Here is a 26,978-nt window from a genome sequence, read left to right as displayed (position 1 = left end):
AAAACACAAATCAATTAAGCGTAATATTCGAAACTAGACTTCTGTTGGTGAAACTATAGAAGTCTAGGAAAAAGTAACCAGTGATACATGGTTTCAAGGTACGATTGTTCTTTATAACTTATTCTGGTATCTTTCCGGAAGAAGTTTTTAAAATTACAGCAATAATTCTTTTAGATGTTGCATCCATGATAAAAATTACGGGCTTGGAAGTCGGCTCGAGGATAGAGTGTATGGAGTATATTGGCGGACAGTAAGTAAGATGTATAGGGGTTCGTTTGTTACTGTTGAGCTATTCGACTATTTGCAATTGGTGCGTGTTTTTTTTTTTTTTTTTTTTTTTTTTTTTTTGAGGATCATATCTGAAAAAAGAAACATGTTGGATGATTGTTAATGAGACAAATATCAAAATACCAAAAGGACACAACGATGAGACACATGTGAACAATTATAGACCATCCATAGCATACGATAACCTATAAAAATAGTAACTTTCAAGGTAATGCCTTCCAAGAACTAAACAAATTGTCTTACGATATATGGATCGCCTTGAAAAGCTTTTTACTTTGAATGTTCAATATATTTCATTTGAAATTAATTTTATAGATGTAGCATTTGATGGAGGTATTTTTTTCAAACATATATCTCACATCTTTTTACTTTTAATCAGATCTTTTCTGTTTTACACTAACAAAACACATTTACATCACAAATTTTAAAGTCTCTGTCAAAGTTATTTACGACTGAAGTAAAAAGGGGTAATCTTTTAATGTACATAACATGTACTTTATGGTATTAAACCCCAATGTTAACATCGTTATTGATTTGATCTTCTGCTTTCTGGGCACCACTGACAAATCTTTCAAAGATGAACCTAATAATTTTATCTTATGTATATAAACACCAACTCTTACAATTACTCCGTTAAATTGGAATTCGTAAAATTATGAATCAGAAACTGTGTTGTCTTCTCAATTAAATATGAGAAAACAAACCGCAGACAGAATGCAGGCGATGGAGTCAACCCTGGACTTTGGTTGTATGTGTGACGATCAGTCTGTATTTTACTTTTATGGTTGATGGTATTTTTGTGTGTCTTCCTGAATCCTAACGTTTTTAGTCGTGGCATTGTTATTTTTTCTTTTTCTAATAATTTTCAGTTTCCGTAAGGATGTTTGCTTCTCATGTTTTTGATTTTTGTCAGATATTCGGAATCGTCTGGTTTCATCCAAATTAACAAATTTGCCCACTAACCCCTACTTTTTTTTCCATAATTTTGTTACATGTAATTGTAAAAGCCATTATTGAAAATCTTATAAAATCTTTGGTTATTTTTTTCACAATTTTTGAAAGCAAAACGATATAAATATTAAATGTATCAAAAGTTAAGAGAGAACAATTTCTTGCCAACTTTTAAGTGGCTGATATCTTAAAAATATGGAGACGAGCCTTTGCATTTTTTCTGTTTTTTTTTTGTCCCGAAATATATCTGTTATTACTTTATAACAATCTTTTAACAAGCTTGTTATTTTGAAACAGAGTAGCGAACATCCTTGATCTTTCTTTTGACTCTTTTTTCAATAAGATTTGTGAAATCATATTATATCAGATATCTTCTAATATTCTAGCTATACTATACCTATTACTTAATTTAACAATTGTTCTGTGACAAAATATCTTGTGAACATGATATTTTCTTTCATGATGAAATCTATATATTCATGTTATTTAACCATCTCTTATTTATTATATTTTTATTATTGAATGCAAGCTTATTTGGTTACAATACAACTTTTAGTTACTTCGAACTGAAGATATAATACGCAATATATTAAAAGTGCGTATATTTAAAATTCTCAAGGCCATTGTTATCTGACGTGTGTAAATTGAACAAAGGGAAATCGTAAATTAGAATTCAGATTATATAAATTGTACGTGTCATTATTTCAACGTTAAATGTCCTAAGATTGATACAACATTAACGTATGAACAAATGCTATTGAAGTATTACTATTATATTACCATTAATTATATTTATTATATAAAAAAAAAACAAATGAATCCCAAAAACGACAGTGAGCGATTCGTCCGGGGAAGCTTGTAAACCTAAATAAAAGTTAATTTTTTAGTTATTTTAAGTACACAGTAAGAATGCATGTGTCTTTTGGTTGAGTGTGCATTTCCATGTATATTGAAAAGTTGTACCAGAGAGGGTGATTCTTTTGTTACCAGGTTTTCTATTGTACACTGGATGACAAAGTTTATTCTTGACGTCAGTGGAGATGGATCCAAGTATAATATCATTAAAGACAGTGCTCTAAAAATTTTAAAGACAACTGAGAACTTTCTATTTCCATAGCGATTACTTTTTACGGGGGCAAATTTATGTTTTTCGAACATAGGTTTATTTTTCTAAAATTCTTTGGTTCATTTTTACACAATAACGTCCTTATTTTAATGTACAGGTTTCAACATTGTTTTTTTTTACTAAATGTGTATGTCAATATTATTACTTCTTGGTAATTTACTACCTTACTAAAACCTGTAAAAATGATGAACAAATATTCCAAACTCTTATTTATTTATTTTTTAATCTCTTTTTAAGGTACTTTTTCCTCTTATAGTTGAAGTGTTTCCCTCGGTTTTGGTTTGTGACCCCGGATTTGTTTTTGCTCAATCGATTTATGACTATTGACCACGGGATACTACTGTTTCCTTTATTTAAAAAGGGTAAGTCTATAAAAACTGAAAAAATCAAACGTTATCAACCAACGGAAAGGGTGATAAACTTTATTAACCAAAGGAACGAATGCTTTTAAAGCAAGTTAAACCGCCCACTTATATAGCAGTTAATTGTTTATAGTTCCGTTATATTGACAGAATTCGGGGAGCAACCCAAACATACATTAGTGGCTAATGTGATAATAATTATGAACAAGCAGCCAAAACTGTGTAAACATACACCACAGACATACAACACACCTGAATGAAATTCAAACAAACATTTTAATAAATCTAACAAAAACGCCAACAAACAAGGTGTTGTAGTTGATTGTAAATTTGACAAAGAAACCAACAAAAACGTATTTGTAGGTGAAAGTAAATTGAAATAAACGCAGATAAAGTTTTAGTTATCACTTATGTTCAACTGCATTTTGTTATATACGATTTGAAACAGATCTATTTATTTTGTCTCATTTGAAAAAAAAAACCGGCAAAATAAACTACAGGAACAATACCTCCTAACACATATTTGATAAAAATGTAAGGCTAATAAATGACGTGACGAAAAACATAAATCGGTCAATAAATAACTGCAATAATCACAAAAGACTAATACGAAAGGCGCTTTTAAAAAACATTAAGGTAAAACCAAGTGCTCCTTAATATGTTTAGAGTTTAAAAAGAAAGTATTTCTGCGAATATCTAATACCCATACATTTCATTTAACAATAACTGTATACATTGTATAATGTTATTTACCTCGAAACTATAATTGTTTAATGATCTTTATATGTACTTCATTATAATTTCCAAATAGTTCCTCATGTTTTTCTTGTAATAAGTTTAAAAATATATTTTTTTCCAGATAAAATATACATAAAATTCTAAGAACTTTAATAGCTAAAGTTCTTTGAATTTTATGTGTATTTTATCTGGAAAAAAATATATTTTTAAACTTAAATGACGTGTTCAGGACAATATCTAAAGGCATTGTATATTATCGGATATCATTGTACAAAACAAATCTTAACTGGATGCACATATTAAGTGTTAGCTTTAATTCAAGGTATGTACATGGATAGGTGTTAATATTAATAAGAGACCTCGTTAAGCTCAATCAAATAAACTACATTAATTAAGGATACAAACAGTCGCATGATGTCGTTATTAAATGCGTTGCCTATGAATATGATTATATAAATTAAGCACATTATAAAAAACTACTGCTTGCAATGAAACATCCAATTTTTGTTTAGCAAACATTTACAACAATTTAAGTCCGTTTGATTGATTGATTGATTGGTGTGTAACTCTACATGTTCTTTCCGCGCTATCACGGTATTTTGTTATGGAAGAGGCGGGAGTACCCGGAGAGAACCACCTGTTCATGCTGTTGTAGAAGGAAAACTGGTAATCCTAGTCAATTAAGTTGGAGTCGAACGCAGCTGACACGTTCGGGATTCTAACTTACAATATCAGTGTTGACAGGCTTAAGATACAGTAATTGGACACCAAGGTTAGGTTCGTTTGAAATATTTTGACAAACTGTGTTAAAAAAAAAAATTGATTTGTAATTATCAAAACAATTATCATGAATTTCCTTAAACTTCCTGTGTTCCCACCATTCAAGCAGGTTAACACAATATAAACACATTACTTTGGAATAATTAATGTCCGTCTGAAAACTTTTTTGCATTTTTTAATCTTGAAGGATCTTTCAAAGAAAATACAACACACAAAATGTCGATTGTTGCTACAAAATGGAGCAGCAAATCCCGCTCAGTTAATGATGACTGGACGACAATTGTAACAGTTCAGGAGACTTTTGAAAATCCTGATGGAAGTACTGATATAAAGACCAGGGAAATTGAAATGGAAGGAAACCCGGACAAAGAAGCAATAGTAAGATATTCAATACCAAAGGGCACTTATTAACATTGTTTTACCCAGTCTTTAGTCTTCTATGTTTGTTTTTGTAAATTGTTATTTGTCTTTTGGTCTTTTTCAGTTTTTGCAACGGCGTTGTCAGTTTATTTTCAACTTAGGAGTTTGAATGTACCTTATGTATCTTTCGCCTCTCTCTGTTAAATTATTTGAATCTGAAATAAATTACATTCGTTTGATGTGTTTGAGCTTTTAGTTTTGCCATTCGATGAGAGACTTTCCGTTTTGAATTTTCCTTTGAGTTCGGTATTTTTTTTTTTATTTTTTATTTTTTCATTCTTTCATATAATTGTTTATATAATTTCTGATCTCCCTTTTGTCGTTTTATTCTGATTGCAGTTGCAAAAATAAAAAAATTATACACAACTGTCATTGTCATATCGGGATTGGCTTGTTTGACGTTTATCAATTACTTTTACTGGTTTTTCTAGTTGCTTTAGTAATAATCGTCTCTTGTATGTCCATCTGATTTAGTCAGTTTTTGTGGTCTTCCATTTTTTAGATTTACCTTGGTGTTCGGTATTTTTTGTTATACTTTTTTATGTGTGGTTTTCTGAGGACTTGTCATCGCTATTTTGTTATTCCTATTTTTCTTTATCCTCGACGCACGGTTTATGTGTTTCACCTAGGAATCTTTTCTTTAAATTAGTAAAATGAAAGCAAGGATTTATTTACAAACGATATTACATTATCAATGAACCTTTGCTAGTTTGGTATTATGTTAGGATGGGTAAAAATCCTGATATTTTACGAATTAGTTTTCCATAGAAAGCTAGGAATTTATAGATTTGCAGCAGCATTATAAGCTATATACCTGACCGTTAATTGCAATATAAGGACTTTTGACATATATTTTACAAGATGCTTCTAACATGTCTAAATACATCTACGGTTCTATTCCCACAATAGAGGCACTGTAATATACTGGAATTTCCCATTATATGTACGCCTATCTTATTGGTTCGATTTTTCTAGTTCTTCTGACATGTTTTATTTATCTATTAAAACAGAAAATTCGTATTTCCTTCTTTTTCTTTACTTTTAAAATCAATATGAGGAACGGATCGTGTGTGTGTGTGTGTGTGTGTGTGTGTGTATGTGTGTTCTTTCTTTTGCATTTAGTAAAATATAAACCAATAAAAAATGTGTATTTTGTACATTTACATATTTATATCAAACCAGAATGTTCGGGTTGAATCCACTCAAGAATTACAAGAGCCTTCCCTTATTAATCAGTCACCAGAAGAATTTATTAGAGAAGCAGTTGCAGAACATAACGCACTACGGCAAAGACATGGAGTACCGCCTCTGAGTATTGCACAAGATTTGTGTGACGTTGCTCAGAAATGGGCAAATTATTTGATAGATAACAACAAACGTGGACACAGCTCGAACGGATTTGGAGAAAACTTAGCTGAAAAGACAGGGAATTCTCCTAATTTAGATTACGCAGGTTATTAAATAAACATAATTAAAAATCGGTAAACTAATTTTAAAATAAACAGTTCAGTCATTAACAACCGTACCACGTCTGTTATTTTACACTTCAATCTATTACACTGTATTACATCATAGATAAATAGTTTTTGCTGGTTATCAAATGCAAATTAAATCATACCTTGTAAGTTACAATACTATTGAAGGAAGTTTGCTACTCAGTTTCAAAATAACAAGCTTTTCATATCACTAATATATATAGATAGGGGATTAATAAAGGAACCAAAAGAGCGAAAAAAAATATAGGTCCGTGTGCTTGTTTTCGAGATATTAGCCATTGAAATTTTGGCGGGAACATGTTCTCTCTTGATTTTTCATAGCTTTATCATTGACAAGTTTAAGTTCTTAAAAATTATAAAAAAATAACAAAGATTTTATAAAACTTTTACAGATGGCTTATAATTATATATGTAAAAGATTTATAAAAAGAAAAATGGGGGTTAGTGGGCATTCAAATGGATAAAACCAGAGGATTCCGAAAATCTGACAAAAATTCCAAAACATGACAAGCGAACATCCTTAAGCAATGGATTGATTACATTTGGCCATAAACAACATTAAACCTATCGCATCCACATTAACACTGTTGAATTAAGAGGTTTTGTTAAGAACACAATTAACCCGTTTATTTTAAGAAACCATATGATATTCAAAACTGCTTGATATCATTACAACGGGATATGGTATATATCGAATTATACATGTTATATGGTAAATTATACAGCAAATCATGACCAAGCACCAAGCACAAAAGGTGACACTCAAGTAGTTTATTACGTCACAGTTTATGGGATCATTTATACATATTTTGTCGGCTCCTTTCGATCAGCTGCTGTTCATTAATTACATTATTGCCACATTCGTAGTGATAAATCAAGTCGATAATAGTTTAAAGATGGTCAAATCTCGTAAATGGAAGTAACAAACAAAAACTGAGAGAATCGCATTAACTCAAAAAAGAGTGAAACCGTGTGAATCCACAGGGTAGACATCTCTTGCTTCGTTTGATAAGTCTGAATTTGGTAAGTTATGATTGACTGATGCGCACGACATTTGTTCTTGGTATTGTCCTCGTTAGGTTTGCCCTAAACCATCGTTTTGGAAAAGAAACAAAATACAAAACGTTAAAGAGTTTAATATCAAAAGGTTTAAATATTGCAGCCATAAAACCGTGGAATGTCATTTTCTTAAGAAATTGTAACCTCGTTTCTTTTACAATTGAATAGTTTGTAAACTTGTCAATGGCACACAAAATGTATCCTTTGATTCATGTAAATACAAAAAAAAATGGTCTCTTGATGTATAATTTTCGGGAGAATGATAATCCACCATCTGTGTCATCAGCATGATACATTCTGGAAGAACCATCATCACGTTAAACACTAGATAAAATATATTCCTATACATACGGTCCAAATTTTCAATAAACATGTATATAAACGTTTTATATGAAAAAATTAAAAGTTTTTGTATACAAAATCTAATATTTGCTTTTAAGACCTTTTTAACATCAAAGACATTTTGAAAGTGGTGCTCATTTAGTCTTAATGTATTGGATCGGCTTAGAGGGTTAGAGGTAGAGTTACATAATTAATCGAAGGCTCTTTTAAATAGAAATTTCATTTATTGTTAATCTGCTGTTTTGCTTTTAAAAATTTTAACGAATCTTCAAATAATTCATTATAAGAATAAAAAAACATTTATCATACGATGATGTATGTAACGATTCGATTCTGCAAATATCCCATTTTTTTAAAAGTAATAAACAAAGTGCATAAACACAACACATTTAACTTCCATTAAGTTATCTTATTACCTGAAAAAAATTAAATGTATAAAATTGTTAAGTTTGTTTCTCTCTGTTGTTTTCTCAATACAATACATATGCCTGATATGTATACAGTTACTTAGTTAATTGACTTTCCGATTTTTAATTTTTTTTTACATAAGATTTTAAAATATTTTTCCTAATCTTTTATCAGTTTTTATTGTTTTCTTTCGTTTTTGTTTTTTTGTTGTTTTGTTTGTTTGTTGTTTTTTGAGTTATTTTTATTTTTTTGTTCTTTTTCAAGATTTTTGACAGATATTAGAAAAGTATTTATTGACAGATATAGATTATAGTCCCTCAAAATCTTACTGTACGTGTTACATATCATGTCGATATACATATCAACTAAGAACTTGAGATGAAGAACAGCTTAAGAAGAACGGTTCCTTTGCCTTTTGAGTGGTGTTGCTGTCCATGTACTGAATTTTTGTACCCCATATCCTTTGTTTTTCTATTTCAATATCATGTCCTTACTTTAATAGATTTCAGAGAATTCAATTGTTTTTACGACGATACTTGAACGGTATATATATATTTATATATATACAAGTCTAAATTGAAAACAACGTTCAAACCTATGATTGCGTTGGATAAAAACCGCAATTTTTATACGTGTGCATGCAAAACAAATTTCTTGATAGAGGGGTCTAAATACAGCACAAACAACATTTTCCAAAAGACCAAAAAAAAAAAGAAAAAGTATGTTTTAACAAAACGCATTTGACTAACAGGTCGAACAACAGATGTTCCTAAACCCTGCTGACTGCCATTGGCGATTGGCAAATAAAATTGAGAATGGAAATGGGGAATGTGAGACAACAACCCGACCATAGAGCAGACAACAGTAGAAGGCCATCAACGGGAACGAATGGATCTTTTAAAATTATTAATTTAATACCAAACAGAAAACAATAAACTTGCGGAAAAGATGGTATACCGCAAACAAAAGGTGCAAAAATTAGTACACCATATCCGGATTTCGACAATTAATGTCTCTTCAGTGATGTTAGGGATCGAAACGGTATTTGGAAGGCCATATAATTTACCTCAGTTTAGGATAGACTCTTGAATTTTGAAAAGTCGAAATATTAGAAATAGGATGAACGGATCATATAAACCCGAAGAAAATATAATATAAGCCCAAACGAAAAAATATTAACAAGTCTAAATTGAAAACAACGTTCAAACCTAAGATTGCGTTGGATAAAAACCGCAATTTTTATACGTGTGCATGCAAAACAAATTTCTTGATAGAGGGTTCTAAATACAGCACAATCAACATTTTCCAAAAGACCAAAAAAGTGAAAAAGTATATTTTAACAAAACGCATTTGACTAACAGGTCGAACAACAGATGTTCTTAAACCCTGCTGACTGCCATTTGCGATTGCCAAATAAACGGATCACAAGATGTTACAAAATGGATCTTTTAAAATTAGCAATTTAATACCAAACAGAAAACAATAAACTTGCGGAAAAGATGGTATACCGCAAACAAAAGGTGCAAAAAAAATGTATATATATATATATATATATATACATGTATAGATTCCACCACTGTATTCAAGATTTACCTGTCGAGGATGGATACATATCGTATTGTGTTATCCAATTACAAAAATTTACACATTTGTAATCCATAATATATCATTAATAAATTGTAATATATCGATGTTAACGATATAACTATTTTATTACATTTCAAACATTATAAATTATGTTGACACCATATCGTGCACACTAAAATGCAAGTAATGTAAACACGATATTGATTACATCGCGATGTTAACGATGTCAACGATGTAAACAGTATATAAGAGTTGTTACAATGTAAACGATGTTGACAATATCTTGTTAACATTGTTGATATTGTGATGTAAACGATGTAAACACGATATCTTTACAACATTGTATACATCGCGATGTTAACGATGTCAACGATGTAAACAGTATATAGGAGTTCATACAATGTAAACTATGTTGACACGATATCGTGTTAACATTGTAAATATCGCGATGTCGACAATTTTGTTTTAACATTGTGCACTGGACATGGATGGAAAATTTAGAGGTAAGCAACAAAATTTGACGTCATAATTGGATTTTAAACAATGAAGAACTGAGATCATACAAACAAGACGTTGATTAAAAAAAATAATCAACAGGTCAGGAAGACGATAAATCGGCTAGGAATTGTAGAAATTTATATATAGATATAAAACATTATATTGCCATATCAATATCCCAACTGTATCAACTGGAGACACACAATATAATTCTAAGAGCTTTGCTCTAGGGATTACGTTGATTCAGAATTGATACGGTGTGTGATATTTGAAAGAATATCTAATACACTTTAGTACATACTTCAAACATTTGGTTATTTGCTTCTATGGTTTGATAATGGCTGTACAACCAAAAATGATATCTATATAGTATTCCAATTGATTGTATTACACAAACAATCTATTTGAATGTATTACTGAGTAGATATTAACATGTTGTATAAATTGGATGTTCTCCCCATTACTATACCCATGGCTCTAACGTGGTGTTCGTGAAAGAAGAGCAATGTCCTGTCTCGTTTATTTATTTATCGTGTTGCTTTGTTTCAATGTTCAAGTTTTTCAATTTCAGGTAAGGCAGCTACCAATTCTTGGTACAGTGAAATAAAGAATTACCAACAGTTCTTTGGAACAGAGCCACCATCGTTTGAAGAAATGGGAGGTTTGTGACGATATAGAACACAAAACTATTAAAGTAACGAATATCATAGACGTTATAAATATATTCGACGTCTGAGTGTGCCTATATACATACCCTGAAAATAGATTGAAGACTAGCATTTTTAAAACATGTAAAACCTCAAAATGATAACGAAAAGACACAAAAAGAACATAACTTATTATAACCAAGCGTACTTGGAAGCATACAGTGAAGATATCAGGGACGAAATTTAATTAAAGGTATGTTTCAACCAAATAGGGAATTGAATTGCACAACTGTTTATGAATACATGTATTTTTTCCACCGAGTAAATAGTGTATTCTCTTCTGATTTTTTCTAGGCAAAATGTATGGTCATTTCACTCAAGTTGTATGGAAAGGTTCACAGGAAATTGGAATTGGAAAGGCCAAAAAGAACGGCAGGGTTGTCATAGTAGCCAACTATAGACCGGCAGGAAATCTTATTGGCACATTTGCGAAAAATGTTTTTCCACCAAATCAATCAGTTCTACCCGGCAGTGTTGAAAGCACAACCAATGGTACCCAACCCAGCAGTGTTGAAAGCACAAACAATGGTACCCAACCCGGCAGTGTTGAAAGCACAACCAATGGTAACCTACCCGGCAGTGTTGAAAGCACAACCAATGGTACATCTAATAGTACAAAAAATGACACAAGCAATGAGTCAGATTCATCGGATGCTCATTCCGGTAAATAATTCAAATCAATTAGGAAACATGGGTTTTGTGTGTAGAACAATGAAACAGTAACTGAATGACGCAAATTACCAAATGACATTAAAAGGTCAAACATATTCAGTGATAGTCAAATTGATAACAATGTTTCAACTTCCTAATTCCCCTGTTCAGAGAAATTAAAAAAAAACACTTTTTGAAATAGACTTATGAATTAAAAAACGAATCTTTCACAAGACATATATTTTCTAAAATATGATGACAGAGAATTCCAGTGCGATTTTGTCGTTTTCAACTCTAAAATCTGAATGTACTTTCATTTTTTCTTGTCGTAGTTGTCCACTTGTCACCATGGTTAAGAATAAACGCCTTTTTGGTAAATGTTTTTTTATTTTGTTTTACTGCATTTGACAAAATTTAAAATCATGGTTGTTCGTATCTATACACCATAATAAGTCAAATACGTATAGATTATTTGGTTCTCTTCACCTTGATATCATAAAATATCACCCGCGAGTCACAATGTAAACTGTTTTGCCGAGTGAGTACAGAGAACAAGCAAAGAAGCTTCATATTGTGTCGAGTCGCTGATATTTCACAATATTTATACGTAGAAAACTTGGAAATCTGTTTATCGTTCTATTACCAGTCTTTTCCTACATTCTTAGATATTTCTACTCGTAACAAATCACAAAGAAGAAAACAATTGTATAAGCTTGTTAGCATCTCCTCGCACATTGTGATGTCACTAATAACTTCCCTTTAGACACTGTAACATCGTTGATAATGTGTATTCACGTTTCAAACCGTGATACGAGAATTACAAAGCGACTTAGCAGGGTGGTATAGGCGAGGTGAAGGACGATAATGATGGTTACACGATCAGTAACTTATAATAAAATTTAAACTTCATAAACATTAACCTGCTGAAATATCAAACATAAACCTTGAAAACTAAATTGTGTTTCACATATTACTTTGACAATCTTGTATTTTCAATGACAACCATTCTTTATACACCTCGTTTTTTCAATGAAGAGTAAAATACGCAATGATACATTGGTGACATTCTGTTGATTACGTCACTGTCCATTGCCAAGCCTCACACATTTTCAAAATCTTACTTCTTGTTCTCATCTTTTGAAACTTTTTATTACTACGTGTATGTTTTTTTTTAAATTGCATCAATGAAGTTGATGCCTCGTTCATATATAGTTCAGCTGCCTTTATATTTGTTAAATATTTTCAGTCAACATGTCGGTCAAGAGTAAGTCGACAAAAGTGAGAACAAACACTCAGAAGGTAAATGGTAACACAAGTACAACTGTTAACGTAGAGGAGACGTTCACGTATTCCGATGGAAGCACACAGGTTAAAACTAGAGAATTGGTATTTGATGGTCCCCCACCATCTAAGGAACAGATAGTATGTTACTTTACCTTATCTATCATTACTTTATTGCAATCTTCATTAATGATAATCTTAAAATCTAGTTTAGTTTATAAATAATATTAGTTATATACGAAACATGAAGATGAGAGAAAAAATATAAGCGAAAGATACCAAAAGACTAACAAGTCGAAAACAAACTGACAATAACATGGCAAAAACAAAAAACAATCAAAAGACAAATAACAGTATACATAAAAAATTAAAAACTGAGCAACACGAACCCCACCAAAAACGGGGTGCTTTCAGGTTCACCGGAAAGATAAGCAGAGCCTGGTGGCATGTTGCAATTATCGTGTTGATAATGTGAGTACAAATCCGCTAATATGTCTAATTTGACATGACACATTCGAGGAGAAGATGACGGGATTGTGGTTATGACAGTTGAAACATATATGTCGTCATCTGTTAAACAGATATTCCATAAAGGTCAACCAACTTGTGATGGTGTTCGTAAAATTTTCGAAGGGATAATTTCGACTCTATCTATTACAACACTGGATCAAATCGTATCAACTGGGAGATATATACTACATATGCAGGTGCTGCTGGAATGTTACTACATAGAAATGAAAAGTTCATAAATACGAAGTTAACACCATCTTTGTTGTCGAAACACAAAGAGATCAATGCAACAAATCATAATTGACAACATTATGGTCAAAGGAAAAACAACGAAAACATAAACAAGAAACGAGAAGGTACTAAGGGCGAAAACAGAAACCAGTTTGTCCAAATAAAACTGACAATCCCATGACTAAAAAGAAAATATTTACAAAAGAACACTACAAAGAAACTTCAGTATGTGAAAATTGAGCAACACGAATCCCTCTAAAATCGAGAGTGATTTTTTGTGCTGCGGAAAGGTAAAATTATTCATACATATATAATAGAAAAGAAAAACGGGTTACCAGATGAGCATGATGAGGCAGTAACAAAATAACAAGACAAAATCATTTAGATATCATCATTTGCTCTCCAAAAATAAACATTATAATATCACTTTTGGATTATAATTCGGTGAATACAAAGCAGGTATATGAATTGGATTATCATATTAAATTTAGAAATTCACGGCTTTTATTTTCGTTTTCCATGAATTAAACATTTTTAGTCTTACACAAATTTAATATGTATTTAAAAAACAATGTGCAGCGTTGGATGTTTATTTACTTTGTTAAGTGTTTTTTACAAATCTTGTTTCGTTTAGGTTTGGTGGATATAGTGTTAGTTTTTTTATATATCTATAACCAGTTTTGATTTTATGTACGAAATCGACGTAGTGTTCATGTTGGGTTTTGTTTGGTCAATACAATTATTGTTTTATTAATGTACAATCATTCCATGTGGTGTGTTGATGATAGAAAATGCTGTTTGTTTTAAGATTGTGTCATAGTATGCCTCTTAGTTTCAATTTTATTTTCAACTTAGATTTTCATGATGCGTTGTTGATTGAACTTCTTTGAATTTTGTCGAACAAATCCTGATTCATTTAGAGACCCTTAGGTACAATGTCACATTTATTTTTTTTTTTTTTTGTAATATCCTTACTGACCATCTGCTAACATCGCAATCGGAAGTAATAATATCAATCTGTACCAGATGCAATGTTTGTGACTTTTTTTATGCGTTCCTCCGAAAAATCAGAATTGATAATGAAGTGAGAATAACAAAATGCACTGTTCATGCTAGCATCATGACATACGTCATATGATAAGTTAATTTGGGAGTAAAAACATAAAAACAAATCCTCATTTGCTTTACAAATAGGCGAATGGTACAGTTATATTGTTTACAGCCTACACATCAACTGTAGAAACTGATGCAAGTGTTGTTTAACTAAATATTAATATTAATGGACACAAATATAATAGCAAACCGTATTCAACACTTACTAAAGCAAGCTTATTCTCAAATGGACGTACACGCTTCCATCTACCTCCTTCATTCAGCATAGGATCATGGTGTTATTGACAAAAGTCAAGAAATTTAATTAAAATACCAAAACTGATGACGCAACCCTACTTGTTTGGATCTACACCATGTCATACTGTTATCACACGCAATAAACATTATATATTTTCCCTGTCCATATCCGAAAATAGTAATGGTGATAAATGAACATAATAAATGCAAAAAATTGTCGATGATTGGTATTTGATCTATCTGACGTCTGGGAAATTTTATAAATGAGAGTGCAGAACATTTCCTTTTTAAGGTAATATAGTTATTAAATTTTAATTGAACGATATAATTTCTGGATAGGCATATTGGTTAGAGAAAGGCGTTGGGAAACACGGGGGTTGCGTTCATGAAACTGGTTTGAACCCAACACATGTTGTGCTGTTTGTCTTTGTTTATATGTATGGTCCTTTTTGGGATGTCAGTTGTTGCTGACAATTTCCTGGGTATAAAGATAGGCTATATGAGAAATAAATACGCCATAACTGAAATACTAAAAGAGCATTCACCTATGCACGGAAAAACTGAATCTATATATTTTTATAACAGCAAGCTTTCGTGAACTCCAGTGAAGTTGATGGGGATGCTTTTAAAAAGCTGAGTCTCTCTTCGAAATCTACTGAATCAAATGAGACTCTGCCAACTAATAGTCATCAAAAACCTCCACCCAATACCATATCAACACATGAACAACCACCCGGTTACTATGCAGAACAAGCATTAAATGCACATAATGGATTACGGGCTAAACATGGAGTACCAGCATTGACCTGTGCAGCCGACTTATGTGCAATGGCTCAAAAATGGGCGGATCATCTTTTCACGAATAACCTTACTGAACACAGTCCGAACGACCACAGGCCTGGAACTGGCGAAAACATTGCTTACTTAATGGGAACAATGGCAGATCTTGATTATCCAGGTATCATCATTTGAAAATTTCTTAAAATGTAACAATCTTTCGATATTTAGCATTCTAATATTGAATTCTGAGTACATTAATGTTTAAACAAATCTGTACTGCGTATGCAAAAGTGAAAACATTTTGGACCTTGCGTTCCATATTTTTGCCGTCTGTTATATTGATGAGGTAAGTTGTCATCCTGTTAGTGACTACCCGTTCAAGTTTTTAAACTGTTTTTAATACTTTTACAACGTTTGGACTACACAGGTAATAAGGCTTGCTTTGCACGAAAGTGAAACCAGATAAAAAATGCCAGACTGAAGCAAAGTCATATTATCTGGTCTAGATATAGGTTTTGTCAGTTGTTTTTTAAATGATGGTCTATTCTCTACTATATTTTCTGGCTTTCCTTTTTATGTATCAGGATCTTTTCAATTTGGTGTTTAGTTATAGAGGTGTACAATGATTTATATGAAAATAAAAAGATGTGGTATGATTGCCAATGAGACAAGACTCCACAAGAAACCAAAGGACGAGTATGTTAACAACTATAGGTCACTTTACGGCATTCAACAATCAGCAAACCCCCTACCGCATATAAAAGCTTTAAAAGACCACGAAATGACAAATATAGAACCAATTCAAACGAGAAAAGTATCAGCCTAATTCATGTACAAACAATAAAAGAAAAAAATATGATATACAGCAACAAACGACAACCACTGAATTACAGGCTCCTGACTTGAAATAGACACATACAGAATGTGGCGGGATTAAACATGTCTGCCGGTGCCAAATCTCTCCCTAACCTTTGATAGTGGTTTAACAGTACAACATCAAAATAAACTATTAATATTAGTTTAAAAGTGCTTAACTCACTGGATCAATACTAAGCAAAAATTAAACAAGAAGACAACAGACGCAAAGTGCAGATCTGAGAGAACTCGCAGTTTCTGAAAATTAGTTAACACCAATAACAACTAAAACAAATAATGTATCTAAAATATCAATCAGTATATATAGTTTAAAGATACCACTAAAGTTCCAGTATCTAGTAAGCATGCAGCTTTCATTGGGTTATTTTTTTTTTTGCCTGTGTTTTCAATTGTTATAAGGCTGTTTCTAGACTGGTTCCCTGTCCTTTATCTGTTTAGCTCTGATTTCAGCCTAAGCTGTTTCAATGAGAACCAGTAGCTATTTGAAAGTTGATATTGACTAAGAATAAGAACATACAGTTCTTTTTGTAAAAATGTGTTATTAATTTTAATTTAGCTGAAGATGCTACAGAATCCTGGTACAGTGAAATAAAGAATTACGGACCATTCTATGGGAAAGAACCGCCACCGTTTGGTCAGGTATCCGGTGCGTAGCTTATTAATTATAGATATCAAAAAAGAAATCTTACTTGAGTAATAATTCCTTCATGTCATACTTTATGATCATTTTAAAATAGGTAAGCATTATATTTGTCGATATTTTACAACGAGCGTAGTATATCAAGTATAGATCTGAAGAATAAATATAACCTAGTTATGAATATGTTATGCACAACATAAGATTTGGACCTATATTCCTTTTAATAATAATCATTGATGAATTTGTCAAATTGAATTATTATCCGTTTATACATGTACATAATTTACTTTTATTTGAGCGTCCTGATGAAGGTAACTCTAGAAAAACCCTTCGGACGCATGCAATTTATAAAGTGTTGTTTTTATATTTTTACCAGAGAAACTTTCGACTTAACATCATTCATAAGCAAAAAAAAATCCCAATCATCCAATTAAATGTATTATTAGTCTGATGCGGGTCGTATATGTCCAATGCGTACGTAACTTACGTTGCTTTCCTGGATGACGATGATGGTGGTGATGATTGAAAAGTGTATAACGCCCAGTGTCAAATAAGACAAACACATGACCACGATAACATGTTAATTTGATATAAGTCTGTACCCTCATTTGTACAAGACAGACACGCTGAACCGTTTTTTTCAACCTGCTGTGTCATAAGGTAAAACAAAACATTGAAAGACTTATCAATTCATTCGGAAACACTTGTATAGTTGTGAGCCGACCAGAATTTTATTTTTTGCTCTTGAGGGCCGAGTGTTAAGCAGAAAATCAGTCAAAACCAATGATTCTATTTTCCAAAACGTTTTCAATTAATTTTTTAGTTTCTTTTCCCACTTATATTTGCCACTGATTATTTCACAAACAACAACCAACCTAGAATCCAACATACGGTTGGTACTTTATTAACGCCAAAGAAGGAAACAGGTACATTTCTTTTGAAATCATTGAAAGCGTTGCAAAATGTTAGATCAAGAAGTCATTCTATTTATTTTATTCTGATAGTCTCGACTAATCAAATATCAAGTAAATCCAGAAAAGCGCTTCGGAAGCAAACATTTATAAATTGTATATTTTATTAAGTCTTTCTCAGAAAATAGTACTACTTAGTAGATAATATACTGGTCGTTAATAGGATTAAGATAATATCTAGTTTTCAGCCTCCTCATTTTAAAGGTCTGATACAAGGTTTCAAAAGAAGCGGATTAATATCATTTGACTCTGAAAGTATTTTATTTCATTTTATTTATTCTTCAGCATATGGTCATTTTACTCAAATTGTATGGAAGGATACCAAAGAAATGGGAATAGGAAAAGCAAAAGGAAACGGTCGTGTCGTGGTTGTTGCTAATTATAGACCAGCGGGAAATTTTATTGGTAGCTATTCACAGAATGTCTTTCCTCCTCGTTAGCAGCAGTTTAAACATACCTTTTCTATGGATGTTGTAGGCAGCGATTATACATTTTTTTGTTCTTTTTTCAGTTGTATTGTATATTGAATTTATAGTATTTTTGGTATGGTATATGCATTAAATCAAAGGATTTATTATATATTTTATCAGAACAAACATGTCGTATTAAATTTAGGCTGTTTGGTTGTTTCCAGTTAGTTTAACTAACATCAAGACTTTATAACGAACTACAATTTAAAAATAGCATTACTGTATTTGACGAGTCTCCACTGTCAAATTCTCAATTGTAGGACACTAACTGTCAGATTAGAAAATTCATAGCATTAACAACTTCGAAGGGTAGTCACTATGTTATATTATTTAGTCCAAGATAAACCTACCCTACTTAAATATTATGCCTGTGGTCATTTCGATGTAAGATTTAGTTTGATAAGCAATGGACAAATATTGCGGTTAGTTAGCAAATATGTTTTATTTGTTGCCTAGGAACAAAAAAGAGATAGGTTACAAAATTGTTATTTTTCGAAAAATTTTAATTATCAGTGAGCTTTTTTTATTTGACATTTGCAACATTTACTATAAAGTGTTAAAGATAAGAAAACATAAATTACATTTTCATTGTATTCTTCTTTACTAAATTTGACACATGAAACACTTATTTTCTATCGCATATTGTTTAGCCTGTTTTTGCATTTTGAAAGATATTGTTCTGAAAATATAATATTCGGAGATATGTTTCAGATTAAATTTACTTTCTTCTAAATAAAAAGAGATATGGTTTGTTTTAGTGAGTCTTTCAATGGAACAATTTACTTATAAGGATAACACACTGTTTTCACCAATATACAAGTAGTCAAACAATACACTATGCTCTACATTCCACCGATCCTTATTTGAATTTAAATACTGGAACTCAAAAACACCGAGGTAGATGAAGGAAAAACACATATGATATGACGAAAAACAATCAGGGGTGGGTTTCACAAAAAAACTTACGACTAAGATTGATCGTAAGTATACTGAATTGTTCATGACTTACGATCAATCTTAGTCGTACGTTTTTTTGTGAAACTGACTCCTGTGCCGTAGTTATTTACTTAGCAGGCAAACAAAAACCAATATTGAAGGGTTGAACAATTTTTAACACTCTCTTGCCTTGGGTTTCGAAGGGTGAAAAAAAAAATAACTAAAATAGCCTGGATGAACGTATTAGGAGATAAGTTCAGTTCAAGTTCTTGATTTGATGATGGAATGACGATAACAACAATAGATTAAACGAAACAGACAGTATTTCTGATTTTATAAATGTCCAGTCTAGTCCAATACTTTAGACAAATACATTTATCATCAAATGTTATCATCAATGATGGGATATGATCATGATATGTCTACCTTGTCGACAAATACATTTGCGAAGTGGTAGCGTGAAAAATAGGAACAAAACTTTTATTTTTTTGTACTAATCAATGTACATTTCTGGAATTGCTTAATATAAAGCTTGACCACTTTCTATTTTGCTTTATATTTACTTTGCAAAACAACTACTGGTATGTTGTTTGTAGAAAAAGAAATAGAAATACATTGACGTTGTAAAATTATCCTTTGAGGGTAGGTCATCTAGAAAACAACATGATGCGTCTGACCTGTACACTACGTTCTGTGTGTTTTGGAATTGTCAGTTCGTTTTCGACTTATGAGTTTGAATATCCTTTTGGTATTTTACGCCTGAATTTTCTAATTAAATTTCCTACACTCACAGTTTTGCAATGAATAGTTATGCACTTAAGAGTTAAAAGTTATTGTCAGCATCCTCCCAACATGCAATATTCGTACGAATTGACATGAACGTAAGTATGAATACAATTTATTCTGTCTATGTGTTGTTTTCTTATGCAAACAAATTTTAACAATTTTGAAAAAGATGACAATGAGAAAATCAACTAGTTTAATTAATGATGTCTACATAGTCCAGGTCAGTGCAAAACATGTGGGTTTGATAATAAAAGCACCCAATTAAGCATGGAGGTAGTGCTTGCTGTTTCAAACAATTTTAGCTATAGACCTATTTTGAAATTTCAATATTGAGGCTATTTGCAAGATTGCCACCATACAATATAAAAATAAAAGAATCTCACTTATTTGACAAATGTTTGAGGTTACAAAATGTTTTGTTTTGACGTACTTTCAACAAAAACTAAGTGCCCTAACATATTAAGTTCATGCAACAGTCATAAACTTAAGACAGACCTCAAAAGATTATGTGTGACTATTAAATTTTGAGGGAGGTTAGCTGGTAAATTTATGAAAAAATAATTCTGACTTGTTAAGTGGAAAATAAAAATAGTCCTGCAATATTTCACTGAAAATGAATAATCTGGGCCAAAAATATTCTAAAGGCCAAAATATTTAAAGGATGACAATTTGATTCTAAGTAACACTTTTCTGACTAAAATAGTTATTTACATGTTTCTCAACCATGGAATTCAGCTTTATTATTTTTTTCCATTTTTCCATTTTGCAATTTCCTTAAATAATCTGTTTATCTGGAAAGTATGAATCTTTTAGGATCTATTTGTAATTAATACCAACATTAATGACATGGACACTTTTTTACCAGGTTGTTGCTCATTTGTACGAACCATTACGGTTGATTTCTGTATAGAAAAGTATCGTCTACATTCTTAATATCATGCGATAATAGGACGTCTGTTTGGTAACCTTCGGTCAAAATGAAAACGTAATCTTCAATCAATCTTGTATGAAGAAATATTATATTGTTGTCCTCATACAAAAGAACCCTTGCAACCACTCTTTGAGATATTATCTTTAAAAAAGAAAATGTAATGTTGATAATAATATGTTCAAGTGTAGCACAGTGAGTCAAGAAGTCATTAATGTCAAGAAAATAGAACGGTTCGTTAAAACATGCAATTAGCAAAAAATATTGTAAGGGGTTTTTACACCCCGAAAAAAATTCATTCGAGGAAATCATGGCAGAAAACGCAAGCCGTGGAATATGGTATCAACTGGGAGACTGTTCGAAATGATCATGACCCGGAGCCTGAGCAAGCTGTCCAGTGTTTGTCGTCTCCTATTTGCCGTTTATTGTCATTAGATTAATTCAGCCGTTTTCAGCTCGTTTCAATTGGTTTTGATCTTTTTGTAGTATTATGAGAATGATGACTATTAATGTTTTGGAGGAAGAGGACTAAATCGATATTACATAAGTATATGATCTGAACTGAAAAGCAAAATGTTTGCGCGGTCTTTGTTTAGATACGAAAATAGAATTCTAAGGTCTTAATTTTCCGAATATGGATTTAAATGGCTGGTGATCTGGCATAACTACCCGTCTAGCCACATTCGCTGTTCAAACGGCTCCCCCAGTTAATGTTTTATCTTATCTTAATTTGTTTAATGTAGATGAATTCAGGGTTCTCACTAAGGATTTTTTGAAGGCGAGTCCAGGGACTCGTCATTTTTGGCCATGGTGAGTCCAACAGTAAGAAGAAGATATTTTATTGCAATATAATGTATCATTTTAGTCTCCATGACCTAATAGAGCAATGCAATGACGTTAATTCAGAATATTTTTAATCTTTTGCTATAAAATGATGATTTGTGTGTTCAGTTTATACAAAATATTTCAATCTTAATGCATCATTGGACTCACCAGTTTTGAAAATGGTGAGTCCAGACAGATTTTCATGAGTCCAGGACTCATGGACTCGCCTTAGTAGGAACCCTGTGAATTCAAGTGTTTTAAACATCACTAAACAACTATTGTCACCTATGTGTTATCCCAAGACCTTTAATTTCTTTTATATATAGAAAAGAAAGTGTTCCGCCAAAATCGTCTGATATAAATGGAAAGAGAGAGTATCAGGCTCTCAAAATCATATTTTGACCCTATTTGTAATGTTCTTGTCACGGTCCTTGAACCTGTAGTCTAGTAGTTTTCGTTGATCGTCGTCTGCTATATTTATGGGCCGTTTTTTGATAGGCTTAAATAGCACCGTATTTTTTTTAGTATTGTGAGTCTTATGTACAAAATTATTAACCTGATATCTTTCTTGAGTTTTTTTTTTCAATCACTGGGGCGATGCCACTGCTGATTTTCGTACTCGATCAATAGTGGTGACATGAAATTACATTGATATATTCCTTCTGTTTAAATTTAAAGTCTCTAAAATGTTTGATTAATCGAAGTACTAAGGTTTTTTCTTTCCCCAAACATAAATTGCACAATCCGTATTTAGCGCAACACGTTGTATTTTTTTGTTTTTAATGCTCTTCACCGTCGTCCTATTTATTTGACCTGCCAACTGTTTTGATTCGAGGTCCACTGATGAGTCGCAAGTAGACAAAACGTGAGTCTGGCGTGTAAAGATATAAGAGTGGTTTCTTTGATGAGATTTTACAACCGCTATTTCTGCTAGTGGACGTTTCATACCCGAAGGTATTACCAGCCGAAACAGTCAGCACTATTGTGTTGACATGAAATATCATTGATTTGTTGATTTGCTGTAAATTTACTGTGTTAAATTATTCGAAACACTCAGGTTTTCTACTCCGAGTTATAGATTGCGTCAGCCATATTTGGCGCAATTTGTCGATATTGCTACGTGGTTGTTATTGTTGTTGTTGTTTTTCGTCGTCTGCTATATTTTGTTTGCTATTGGATGTTGTAAGCTTAATTGTTCGGTTTTGAGTATGCTGTATGTCCTTTTTGGTTTTATAAGCTCTTTATTTTTAAGTTTTTATTTTTCAGATTTTTTTGCCTTGAATTCACTGAATAGACATTCATTGTCGGAGATGCATCTGGTGCAGTAAAAGTCGTAAAGTGGAAATAAATATCAAAATACGTTAAATTAAGATTTCATAATTTGACAGAAAAAAAAACACATATTTAAAAAGCTATTAAACTTAGTTATATTCTGTCTTAAAAATGACGAAAATAGCTGTTATTGGGTATTAAGCACGGAATTATCAGTCAATCATCTGTTTAGGCAATTTGACATTCGGATTCAGTCTTTGTTGGTATACAAATATTTTCCAGTAGAGGACAACTTGTAATGCATGTGTTATATTTGAAGGTCAGGTTGTTTACTATGAATCTTTTGTTTTTGTTTTTGTAATGTTTATTCAAATAACAGCAGTTCTACAATGACTATTTTAATGCAATGATTAATTTCCACAAACAAATTCCAGATATAATAACATTTGATCGAGTAAAAAATTTAATCTGATACAAGATGACATGTTTTTATGACTTGACTTTGAATATAATGCTCTTCTCGTGACATTGATATTAGCATAATAATTGTGAAAAAGTTTCAGATATAAACAATAATTAATTAAAAAAAAACTATCTAAGATTATTAGAGGTTAAATAAATCAGAGGTAACAGTAGTAGTGCCTTCCAGATATTTAAATCTGATAGATATATTATGGTTTATCTAAAAGGTAAAGAAGAACATTTAGAATGTGCGTGCGTTAAAACTTGAAGCATGTAATAGGTGATATGCGCACACTGACATGTACTGATATCCGAAATTAAGGGAGAACTTTACCTTGTTTAATTCTTAATCCTTTTCCTTTCACACCGGTACGCTGTACCGTTGAAGCAAATTTAAAGAAATTTGTTTGGCGTTAAGTCTTATTTCATCGACATTCTTTGACGTACAAACGTGGTTAAGGGCTCAAATTATTCCTCAAAATACCAGCGATGTGATTAAATGTGCATCAAACTTCTATCATTATCTGTTTAAACTCTATTTTTTGGCTCTTACAGCTGACAAGTGTTTTTGTTTGTTAAAATATTTTATTTTTCTTCAAATTTGAACAGATTTTTTTTTCACAAAATAGTGCATAGAATACTGTTTTTTTGTAGGGAAATATGACTATTTTCAAAAACTATGCAGTGTTTTTTGGAAGATTAATATCAAAATAATAGTTCTAACCTGTACACTAATTAAATATGTGATTCTTAGAGTGTACCAGCGCAATCACTAACTTGAAATGCGCTAAAAAATTTAAGTCATTTATTACAGAATTTATTGAAAAAGAGATAAAAATCATTCAAATATCCTGAAATGTTTTAGAGAAGTTGAAATAGATCTAACAAAACATTGTTTGAAAGTTGAAAACACTTTTATTTAGAAGAAGGAACATGTATATTTTAATGAAAAAAATGACAAACTAAGGTATGCGTTCCTTCTAATCTCACTGCCGGAGGTAGAAAAAAATCATATCCTATATAAAATGTTACTTAATTTAACTTTACTTACAATTTCTAAAAGAAAACCATCTACATGCAAAAGTCTGACACAGAAATAGTTATGCTTGTTTTTTAAAGAACATGTATGCCCTATTGCACCCCCTCTTTCCCCTTTGCTCCATTGTCCTCGGTCCAGGGTGCACCACATCAAGTTATTATTGGTAAGTTAATGATATTTACCTAGTAAAGACCCAATTTTGTTTACTGCTTGACCAAACACGATTTAGAGAAAAAATGTGACAGGAATTGGATTTCGACACAAAAAGCTTCAGAAATCGGTTTATTCTTAATATTAGGGACATGATATTTCAAAGCATATAGCACGTTTTTTCTCTTTTTATACCAACATGGTAACTTATCTGTCTCTAATAGACCACCAAAACTATACACTATTAGCGCAACAATATGTCTCTACAAGACTTTTCTCCCATGGATTTCGTATGATTTCACATTTCCCCACAAGTCATGTGACATTTTGTAAGAAAATACGCGACTTAAAAAAAGACGAATTATCTTCAAATTTAATTTTCTGAAATATTTTATCAACTATCCTTCATATGAGTCCAAAATGACCAGTGCATGACCTTTGGTTAGAACGATGTATTCATTTGAATTTTGGTAGTGTCTTTCGTATAAGTAAAGGTCTAAAATGCCTGAAAGGGAAAGGGTTAAAGTTCCTGTTCTGTGCCAGAATTTTATACCTTCGTTGTTGTTTATGGTTGTCGTTTTTTTTCGTTTAATATTATCAGCTTTAATTAGTAACCGTTGAACGATTACTTACTTTACAAATTCTATCCACGTGGAAAAAAACTGAAAACGTAGCTTTTATTCTAAGCGTAATTAAATTCGTACCACAAAAAGTCAAATTTTAAACCACTAAGAATGTTACGAAAATATGCATGAGCTACACATATATATATTGTCCGGTTTAATGGCACCCTCATCGGAGTTGGGATTACATATTGTTATTCTACCTTTCTTTTTTCCCTTATTTTTATTTTTCTTCCATTTTTTTTTTTGTCTATCTTATAACTCGGAATGGTATGATTTTGTAATAGAATTAAACAATAATGGTTACCAGTATGTGACGATTTACAAACGGGATATGGCATTTTCAGATGGCTACCGTTGCCATGGAAACTGCTAAAATGCGAACAAATTTCAAAAATATAAATCTTTTATTTTAAGACCAAACCGGATGAAACAATTGCTGGCAATTACTAATCCAGTTGTGTTTTTTTTTTTTATTTCCTTAACGTTCTATTATTTTAACTTTTACCCTAACGGAACACCTCGGATCATCCCCATTTTTCGTTTGGGTTCGTGTTGCTCAGTCTACGGTTGTCTATGTTGTGTTTTGAGTACTGTTGTTGGTTTGCTGGTGTTCTTTTTTTTTGCCATGGCGTTGTTAGTTTGATTTCGACTTACAATGTATGAGTTTGAATGTCCCTTTGACAATTGTGTTGCGACAGTTTTTACATTCAACGAGAAATCATGTCTTTGAAAAACTATATTTTGCCCTTTTTCTATATTTCAGTACATATGCGTACAATTTATTGTTCTTTGATATGTACTGATTTACTAAAATCGTATAATCTACAGTGTAGTGTGAAATTAAATGTGTTAACCTTCCTATACTTATAAAATTAACAATGTTTAATAGTTGAGAAAATGAAAGGGTAAATGTGTGTAAATTAATTATCAGAAACATATACATAGGTCACTGTCTAAACTTCCATGGCAAAAAAATGTTTGGACTCAAATATAGTTTCTAATATCCGGTACGGTGACAGACCATCAACAGACAGAGAAAAGAAAGGATTTCTGTTTATTTATTTATTTTTTTTAATTTATATGATATTGAAGAATATAAATACACATATAACTAGTTTCGCTCGTGAGATGTGATATTTCCTACAACTGTTCTAGATCAACGGAGAAAAAGATAAAAAGGCACGTCAAAATAATGAATTGAGTTAACCTTGCCTAGAATTTGTTTCATTTCTCGTTGAATTGTGCACATCGTACGGAAAGAAATATAATCACACGAAGATTGCAAAAGTAGTCACTTTGGGCACCTCAATATTTGTATTTATATGCATAAAATGAAGGAAATGGGTCATGTCAAAATCAAAAGACCCAGTTTTGTCAATGTTAACGACCCGGTTTCGTCCTACAATTTCACAAGCAGGACCCGGTTTTGTCA

General features: G+C 31.6%; 1 protein-coding gene across 1 annotated transcript in view; it reads left to right on the top strand.

Moving 5' to 3' along the window:
* LOC127723083 (uncharacterized) overlaps window positions 1-19,279 on the top strand; it is a 38,524-nt gene extending 19,245 nt beyond the window's left edge. Inside the window, exons 2-9 of the mRNA XM_052229518.1 lie at window positions 4,433-4,623; window positions 5,848-6,118; window positions 10,627-10,716; window positions 11,057-11,425; window positions 12,660-12,835; window positions 15,371-15,743; window positions 16,998-17,087; window positions 18,338-19,279. Coding sequence (XP_052085478.1) covers window positions 4,462-4,623; window positions 5,848-6,118; window positions 10,627-10,716; window positions 11,057-11,425; window positions 12,660-12,835; window positions 15,371-15,743; window positions 16,998-17,087; window positions 18,338-18,492 — 1,686 coding nt within the window. The 5' untranslated portion in view covers window positions 4,433-4,461 and the 3' untranslated portion in view covers window positions 18,493-19,279. The remainder of the gene's footprint in view (window positions 1-4,432; window positions 4,624-5,847; window positions 6,119-10,626; window positions 10,717-11,056; window positions 11,426-12,659; window positions 12,836-15,370; window positions 15,744-16,997; window positions 17,088-18,337) is intronic.
* The last annotated feature ends 7,699 nt before the right edge of the window (window positions 19,280-26,978 follow it).

Source organism: Mytilus californianus, unplaced genomic scaffold, assembly GCF_021869535.1.
Source record: "Mytilus californianus isolate M0D057914Y unplaced genomic scaffold, xbMytCali1.0.p SCAF_13, whole genome shotgun sequence".
Classification (NCBI taxonomy): domain Eukaryota; kingdom Metazoa; phylum Mollusca; class Bivalvia; order Mytilida; family Mytilidae; genus Mytilus; species Mytilus californianus.
Note: the sequence above shows the minus strand (reverse complement) of the source record. Positions and strands in the feature narration are given on the sequence as shown.